Source organism: Manacus vitellinus, unplaced genomic scaffold (genome assembly GCF_001715985.3).
Source record: "Manacus vitellinus isolate BGI_N305 unplaced genomic scaffold, ASM171598v3 scaffold_29_pilon, whole genome shotgun sequence".
NCBI classification, from domain to species: Eukaryota; Metazoa; Chordata; class Aves; order Passeriformes; family Pipridae; genus Manacus; species Manacus vitellinus.
Genome location: NW_021940207.1, coordinates 2,595,409 through 2,603,937, shown reverse-complemented (window position 1 = coordinate 2,603,937; position 8,529 = coordinate 2,595,409). Strand labels below are relative to the sequence as shown.

The 8,529-nt window shown below is 62.6% G+C and overlaps 1 protein-coding gene across 1 annotated transcript in view; it reads right to left on the bottom strand.

Moving 5' to 3' along the window:
- Positions 1-377: 377 nt before the first annotated feature.
- Positions 378-8,529, bottom strand: part of LOC103758239 (endothelin-converting enzyme 2) — a 10,390-nt gene continuing 2,238 nt past the window's right edge. The window contains exons 2-19 of the mRNA XM_029960724.1: positions 6,881-6,970; positions 6,353-6,497; positions 5,948-6,163; positions 5,749-5,873; positions 5,458-5,604; positions 5,316-5,381; positions 4,967-5,155; positions 4,417-4,559; positions 4,174-4,288; positions 3,801-3,911; positions 3,510-3,608; positions 3,345-3,422; positions 3,046-3,149; positions 2,643-2,753; positions 2,246-2,313; positions 1,435-1,625; positions 1,260-1,355; positions 378-1,137 (exon numbers count right to left, since the gene is read on the bottom strand). Coding sequence (XP_029816584.1) covers positions 961-1,137; positions 1,260-1,355; positions 1,435-1,625; positions 2,246-2,313; positions 2,643-2,753; positions 3,046-3,149; positions 3,345-3,422; positions 3,510-3,608; positions 3,801-3,911; positions 4,174-4,288; positions 4,417-4,559; positions 4,967-5,155; positions 5,316-5,381; positions 5,458-5,604; positions 5,749-5,873; positions 5,948-6,163; positions 6,353-6,497; positions 6,881-6,970 — 2,271 coding nt within the window. The 3' untranslated portion in view covers positions 378-960. The remainder of the gene's footprint in view (positions 1,138-1,259; positions 1,356-1,434; positions 1,626-2,245; positions 2,314-2,642; positions 2,754-3,045; positions 3,150-3,344; positions 3,423-3,509; positions 3,609-3,800; positions 3,912-4,173; positions 4,289-4,416; positions 4,560-4,966; positions 5,156-5,315; positions 5,382-5,457; positions 5,605-5,748; positions 5,874-5,947; positions 6,164-6,352; positions 6,498-6,880; positions 6,971-8,529) is intronic.

Genomic DNA, 8,529 nt, shown 5'->3' with positions numbered 1-8,529 from the left:
GCGGGGCTGCGGACAGGCTGTGCGGGGAAGGACCGGCCAGAGCGGGCCCTGGGGGCTCCGGGAGGGGACTCGGGGGCGGCTCGGCCCCGGGGCAGGTTGGAGTCACCCGTGCTGGGGGCAGCGGGACCCCCCGGCTGGGCTTTACCAGGGGGTAAAGCCTGTGCTTCTGACTCACTCCCTCCGGCCCTGCCGTTCTTCCCCACACCTCTGCTCCCCTCCCTTCGTCCATCCAGACATCTCATCTCCACTCCCCTCCCTCGGTCCCTCGGGATGTCTCAGCTCTCACGTGTCCCCCCAGACTTTGAGTCACCCCCCCCAGCTCCAGATCCCACCTCTCTCCCAGCCCCGACACCGCCAAGATCCCCGAGCTGCTGGAGTAAGTGGAAACTGCTTTTATTCGTTACATAAACTCGGCGACAGCCACCCACACCTGAAGGCACCAGAGTCCCCGCTGCCGCCCGCTGGTCCCAACAGAGGTGGATGGGGAAGCCAAGCTGGATCGGGAGGGGACAAGGGAAGTGCGGAGCCGGGTGGCCCCTAGTCTCCATTTCTGGCAGGCTGCGGGGCAGGAGCGGGGGTATCTTGGCTCTAGTGCTTTCCCTGGGACCCCTCTGACCTGCCCACCTGCGAGGGGGGGATGCAGTGCAGGGAGACGCTGAGCTGTGCCCGACTCAAGCGCATCAGGGTTGGGGGCAGAGTTGCGTTTTGGGGGTGCTACAGCCTCTCTGCCGGTCGTGTCCAGCCCCAGGCTGTGGATGGGACTGCGGTGGGTGCCTGGTGTGGGGCCGTGTGTGCCGGGGAGGGGGCAGAGGTGGGGTCTGCGGTTTGTACACAGGAGGGGAACCGCGACAGAGCGTGACCTCCGCTCTCTGCCCGTAGCCAGCTCTAGCAGCCAGCGAGGGCTGGGGGCGGGGGCACAGCATGGCATTGTCCCCTCTGTCCACAGCACCCTCCCCCTCCCTACCACACCTCACAGTGCTTGCCGGGGTTCATGGGGGAGCCCAGGGGGCAGCCGAAATGTTCGACAAAGTCCCGGGAGTTGCTGAGGGTGCCGATGACACGGTACTTGTCGGGGCTGTGGGGGTCGGTCACCAGCCCTTCATGGGAGCTCTCGGGTGTCCGGACGGAGCACCACACCTGGTGGAGCGGGAGTAGCCTCAGGGATGGGGACAGAACCCCCAGAGCAGCTGTGGGGGGCTGTGGGGTGGCTCTGAGCAGCCAAGGAGGGACAGAAGACCCATCACCCCGCTCAGCCCTACCTGTGCAAAGCCCACGAAAAAAAGCTGGTGGTTGGTGAGTCCCAGGGCTGGCAGACGCTTCTCCTCCCCGTTCTTCTGCAGCCAGGACTTGTATGCCTGCGGGAGAGCTGGCCTGAAGCCCCAGGGAGGGACAGAGGGGGGGCGGTCCGTGTCCCCTCCGGGCGGCAGCACTCACGTTGTAGGCTGCCTTGAGCCCGCCGTTGTCAGCGATGTTCTCGCCCAGCGTCTGCCGCCCGTTGACCTTCTCGCTGTGGACGGTGTAGCGGCCGTACTGCTCGGTCATGCACGCCGTCCGGTTCTTGAAGGCCTCCAGGGAGGAGTTCTGCCACCACGGCCGCAGGTTTCCCTCCTTGTCGTACTCTCGTCCTGTGGGACGGAGCAGTGGGGTGGGGTGGGACCAGGGGGTCCCGAAGCAGAGTGGGGTGCGGTGGGAGAGCGCCAGGGGATGCCGGGGGACCTGGCGCCTTGGGTCCCTGCCATGGAGGGATGGTGTCCCGCAGTCCCTGCTCTGGGCAGGCTCTGGCTGGGGCGCAGCTGCGCACTTGGGTCCCCAGGCATCCCCCGGTACCTTCCCACTATCCAAACCCAGATCTGTGATCCCACAATCCCCCATTGACCCCATGTCTGCTCCGGGGCTGTGGTGAAGGCACAAAGCAGAGCGGATGCGAGAGGGACCCGCCCCGTGCCCCGCGGGGAGGAGGGTGAGGAGGGGGCCGGGGCTGCAGACACCGTGTCCTCACCAAGCGGATGGAGCGAAAGCTGCACAGAGAAGCCGGGGGGAGGTGTCGGCGGGTGCCACCTGGGGAGACAGGACGATAGAAGGGGGGGCGGCCGGGGGGCACGAGCACGCACGATGCAATGGATGGCAAAGCGGGACCCCTGTGCACCCAGGGCACCCCTTGCCCATGCCGAGGGCAGGGCGGGTGTGGGCTGGGGAGGCAGGAAGGTAACAGGAGTCGGGGCTGGGGCTGCCCATGGGCTCTCACCTTGGTCGTCGAACGCGTGGGTCAGTTCATGCCCCATCACCACGCCGATGCCACCAAAATTAAGGGCTCTGTGGGGCCATGGGAAAGAGCCAGGTAAGTACAGGGGAGGGGTGTGCTGGTGTTGCAGTCTGCCTCTGCCTGGCCACCCCCTCCACAGCCTAGGCACCCGACCAGACTCTTTTCCAGTTGGGACCCAGCTGGGAATGAGTCTTACTGGGGACACTGGTGGCCCTAAGGGGACTCTGCAGGCTGTCTTGGCTGCAGGATGTAAAGGCTTGCATGATGCTTAAGCCCCCCAGGGCTTTGCTTTGTTACTGTGGGTGGCTCTGTGGCGTGCTGGCCCCAATCCAGCCCATTCCCCCCCACCCCCAGGAGGTGCCCCCCATGCCAGGCTCACTTGGGGTGGTTGCGGGCATAGAAGGGGGCCTGCAGGATGCCGGCAGGGAAGACGATCCCATTCTTGGTGGGCAGGTAGTAGGCATTGACGGTCTGCGGTGTCATGCTCCATCTGGGGCAGGGAGGTGTGATAGGGGACAGGCAAGGCTGTGTCACCTCTCACCCAGCCCACCACCCTCCTGTACCATCATGCACCATGGCTTCCCTGTGCCACCCTGCCCGGGGCTGGCACTTTTGCCCCCATCCTGTGATCAAGGGACCATGTCCTGGGGACAAGCTACAGCGACCACAGGTGACCTACAGTGCTGTGCTACCCCATGGGGGGACCTCCTTCCCACTGAGCCAGTGCCACCCAGGTACCCCGATGTCACATCCTCTGTCCCCCTCCAGGCCTTCCCCCTTACTGGTCACGGTTGGGGGGTTTCCGGAGCTGGTCAGCCATCACTTTGGCAGAGAAATTGTAGAAGTTGAGCATGTTCTGGAAGAAGGAGTCTTCAGAGACCTCGTACTGGTAAGGAAGAGGAGGGATCAGGAGGGGCCCACTGAGATGGTTCCCCACACCCCGGCCAGGATGCATTCAGTACCAGGGTGGCTCTGCACAATGTCCCAAATGCCTGACCTTGCGGCCCTGGCCATGGGACAGTGACATTGCCCCACCATGGGGCCCCCAAGGGCGTGGTGTGAGCAGGGACCAGCCCCCTACCCCATCGTAAACATCATCCAGCTCCTTGTTGTCCAGAATGAAGTCAGGGAAGCCAATCATGTCATAGATGGCATCTGCCTGCATGGGGAGAGGCCCCGACAGTGAGATGGGGGGGCTTACTGGGAAGAGATGAGGTCTCACACCCACTTCCCTCCCTGGAGTCACCTTCTCCTTTGCAGCCTGCCTGGTCTTCTCATCCATCCAGTCCAGCTGCTCCAGAGACACCTCGAAGGCTGCCCGGATCTCGCTAATCATCTCCTCAGCCTGGGGAGGGGAGGGAATGAAGGCCCCCTACCCCCACCAGCCCCTTTGTGGGGAGAGAGTAGACAGGACACAACCTCCCCAGGGCTGGGGGTCCCAATTCCCAGCTCCCCACCTTCCAGCCCTAGGACTGGAGGGGAAACGGGATTCCCAAGGATGGTGATGGGGAGGGGGTGGGGGCAGAAGTGTCCTCACGATGGCCTTGCTGTCCCGGTCAAAGGTGGCTTTGACGAAAAGGGAGCCCAGAGCAAAGCCCAGTGTGTCATCCGTGTTGGAGATGCAGGTTTGCCAGCGGGGTGTGCAGGACTGTGGGAGCGAGATGAGGGTCTGTGAGATGCCCAGCTCACTCCCCTGCTCCTCTCCCTTCACCCAGCCTGGCTCAGCCTCCTCACCAGAGGGGAGATGTTCAGCAGTTAAACCCCATCCCAAAAGATGATCCCTGGCTTCCCTCTGCAGCATCCAGGGCTTAGCATCCCAAGGACATCCCAAGGGCATCCCAAGGGCAGAGGAGGTCCTGGCTGCTTCCAGGCCAGGAGCAGAGGGGGCTTGTCCCAGGACATACTGTTACCTTCCTGGTGCCATAGAGTGTCTCCAGCAGCCTCTCCTGGGCTGTCTCAAAGCGCTGATCCAGGCTGGAGACCGTTTTCTGCACCAAGTTCCAGATCAGGTAGTTGTTCAGGATGCTGCAAGAGCAGAGATATGCCACAGCTCACCACAATCTGTGGGCATGTTCCAGACTCCAAGCCACTGACAAGCCCAAAATGTGCCCCTGCCATGGGGGGGCATGGCTGAGGGCACGCAGGAGCCTCACCTCCTGTCAGTGTCATTGATGAGGTCAGAGACCTGCTGGAGGTAGGTGTCCCCATACACCACCACGGGCTCCGTGTCTGCCAGCTCCAGTGGGGCCAGGGAATAAGACAGATAATCCAGCCAGTCAATGGCAGGGGCCAGCACCTGGAGGGGACATGAGGATGTGGCACCAGGTAGAGGACCCCCTGGGGCAGGGGGCTGTGCTCTCCCTCACCACATCAGATCCCTCACTGCCACCAAGCACCCTTCCTGGTGCTCCACCACATCAGATCCCTCACTGCCACCAAGCACCCTTCCTGGTGCTCTTAATGCTTCAGGACAAGGAGGGGACCCCTGGATCCCGCTGTGCAAGGTGGTAGCTCCTCCCAAATCCTAAAAACTGGGTAGGTAAGCACCTCACTCCAGCACCCAGCACACATCCCAAAATTGATGGGGCTGCCCAGGGTGTCCTGGAGGGGGGGAGCAGTGGGCATGGACCCCTTGGTGTCCCAGTAGACAACTTCCCATATGTCCCTGGAGGGTTTCCCCAGACTGCACTGGGCTGTGCCCACCTGCAACTCGGCAATGTTCATCTTGTGGTAGATCTTCTCATCGTCCCTCCGCTCAGCCTGGGGCACGGTGATGTTGGCCAGCTGGGTTTCGAAGTCCAGCACCTGCTGCATCTGGAGGCGGGTGGGCCCTGGGGTGCCCCCCAGCAGCGTGCCCAGCTCCACCATGTAGTCCAGGTAAGCTGCCAGAACCTGCCGGACCCCAAGCCCTCACTCAGCACTGGCTGCAGCTCGTTCCACCTCCCCAGGGTGAGCAGGATGCAAGTGCCAGGTGCATCCCAGAGCTGCTCACAACGCATTGCCATGGCTTTCCCTGATTGCTGCCAGCAGCGTCCCCAGCACCCAGCCTTACCCTCTCGTTGGCGGTCTTGTTCAGATAGTAATCCCGGGATGGGAGGAAAAGGCCTGACTGGTCCACCTGGGGGGAGAGAGGAGTAGCATAGACAGCCCAGTCCCACCTGGTGCCTGCCGCCCCTCAGTGCCAAGGTGCCAACCTGGATGATGTTGCTGTTGGAGCTCTTGGAGTCTGCACCCACATACACTGTGAAGAAGGGGGTTGCACGGTACGTGCCTGACACGCTCTTGAGTACCTCCATGAAGCTGGTTTGGTTCCAGGAGCCAGTGATGTTCCATCCCCCAATCTGCTGACAGACAGACCTGGCACCTCAAGGAGGGATGGGGTCCGTCCCCAAAGGCTGCTCCCTCCCCAGTCACATGAAGAGCTGAGCGGAAGACATGCTGGGCTGAGCCCTGACAGCTCGGCTCACATGTGGATGTCTGCCCACCTTGTCAATGAGCTCCATGAGGGGCTGGGAGCCCAGCTCCTCTATTCTCTGTTCTTTGAGACAGGACAGGTAGTACCGCTGTGTCTTCCGCTCTGCCTCGCTGCTGGAGTTGAAGGTGGCATTCTCTGTGGAAGGCTGTGGGTCAGCCCCAGGGACACAGTGGCCACCCCCTCAGTGCCTGTGACCCCTTGGTGCCCACCTAGGAGATGCTTCATGATGGCCTGGTTCTGGTCCCAGATGCTGTTGAAGGTGCTCCATTTGGAGCGCCCATTGGGCAGTGGGTTCCTCTTGATCCAGCCCCCACATGAGTACTGGTAGAAGTCCTGGCATGGGTCCATCTCTGTATCCAGGGCCTCCAGGATCTTGCTGGCCACCCGGACGCAGGCAGCCGTCAGGCACGTGCTGTGAGAGGGATCTGGCAGGGAAGGCATGCCTGTGGCTGGGCAAATGGACTGGGGGAAACTGAGGCATGGAGCGGGGCCAAGCCCTGCCTGCACCCCAGGATAGGCAGAGCACCCAGAGCAGGTGCCTCAGGCTTGACCCATCACTCCTCATCCTCCCATGTCTTCCCAGGTGTGGGGACACCACTGCCGACTCCCCCTACCTCTCTGGTACTGAATGGCCAGGGTGATGACAGCGATGCCCAGCAGCAGGGCCAGGGAGACGGTGACGGCGCAGAGCACCAGCTCCAGCTGGCTGCGCGAGGCCAGGCGGCTCAGCAGCGTCCCCGGCCCCTTCCGAAACCCCACCTGGGCAGGAGCAGGACCTGCCATCGCACCACGGGGGGACCAGACATCACCACTCCCCCTTCCCTCCTCCCCTGCCACTCTCCGGTGCCTGGCATGGCTATATGAGAAGGTGGGGACCAGGGCATCCCTCCCCACCACCCCTGGCAAGCCGGTGGTGGGTTCTGGCAGCCCCCCCAAGCCACAAGGAAGGACAATTGTCCAAGCACACTCTGTGCTGCATTTTGGCTGCCTCCCAGCACATCCCTGGGGACAGCCAGGTCTGGCTTGGCTCCCAGCCCTTCTCCCACTGCCCACCTGGCTGCAAGCAGGCTCTGGCTGAGGGTGAGGGGGGAGGGCAGGGAGGATGGAGAGGGGAAGGATGGAGGAGCTGGGGCAGACCTCACCTCCACGCTGTCCGGAGAGGCGCTGCCATCCCCTGCTGGCTCCGGCCCCTCCTCATCCTGCAGCGTGGCACGCTTGTAGTTGGGCATCTGCTAAGGGACGGAGTGGGCTGGGACAGGGGCATGGAGGGCTGTCACCCACCCTGCCACACCCTTGGGCTCTTATGGGGAGGTGGGTAGTGTCTGCTCAGTGGGTACAAAGAGGGGCGAGGCAGCCCCTGACCCCTCCTGGTGCTCCTGAGTCTCCCTCAGAGGTTGTCCCCAGCCCCGGGTGGCTCTGGTGAGCACAGGGAGAGCTGCTGGTGGGGAGCTTGGGGGCTGCCACTGGAGCATCCCTCTGCGTAGCCATAGCAGCTGTGTGGCATCAGCCCTGCCGACAGGTGCCACATCGCCACGGAGACGTGGTCCCCGTCACCAAGCAACTGTTGCCTAGTGCTGCTGTCTCACCCCTCCTCCCCTGCCTGGAACTTTCCATGCAGATGTGCATCGATCTGAAACATCTGGAGGTATCTCCTGCCCCATCCCAGCCCTGGGGTGACCAGGGCGCAGGACAGAGTGTGTGAAGGGAGAAGGGGCACTACAAGGGTACCAGCTATCAGGGCAGGATCCCCCTTATCCTTGGCCTTGCAGGGTAGTTTGCATGGATCCAACCGTGAGAGCTGCTGAGGACTCAGCCAAGAGGGAGCTGGTGAAATTGAGTCAGCAGCATTGGAGGGGGGGATGAGCTAGAAGAAAATGCTGGGGATTTTGGTGGAATAGACTCAGCAATGCTGCCGGTTGTAAGCTATCCTTAAGCTTCAGAGTTAATGCCTGAGTGGCTTGTGGATCACCCTCCAGCCTGTGCTACGGAATGAAGTGAATGCCCAGGGCTGCCTGCAAGGCTGGTGTCGGGGGCCAGGAACGAGCTAGAGTGGGACAGATGATGTGCAGGGGGTGAAGCAGAGTGAGTGCCTCATGCCTAACTCTGCCCACTTCCACACTGCTGGGATGGGGAGGGGGCATCGCCAAGGGCTGCCATGGGACCGTGGGATTGACGGTTGGCAGGAACCCCCCATTAGGGTGGATTCCTGGGAGATACTGGCATTAGTAGGAATCGTTCAGCATCCTGCAGGAGCTTGACCAGTCAGACCCCCTCCACTGCCCCACCTCCCCCCAGTATGCTCCTCTCCTCTCCTGGGTGGTCCTCATACTGGACAACAGCCAGCAACCCCTCTCCAGCATTCTTAAGACAAGAGCAGGATCTAGTCCTGGGGCTCCTCCTACCCCCTCTATGGGGCTGAGATGCGCAGGGACAGGGCTTCCTGCCCCCTCCACGGGTGCTCTCTTGTGGGTCACCCTACGAGCAGCATCACTATACCCCAGGTGGACTTCATGCCTTGATGGAGCAGGGTCTGTGGGGCCGTGTCCAAACCACCCTGGCTCCCTCTGTTCAACCCCAGCCAGGGGTTTGGGGGGGCCTTCCTCCCCCAGCCAGGGAGGACAGGGGACCCTCTAGCCACTCAGTTCCCTTAGCCTCATCCCCATGCAGTCCCTGCATCCCTCAGGCTCTCACTGCCCTGTAATCCCCCATCCTTCCCTCCCACAGGTTCCCGAAGCTCCCCCAGCGCTTCCAGGTCCTTGAGCCCTCCAGCCTCCGGGCTCTCCTGTGCCCG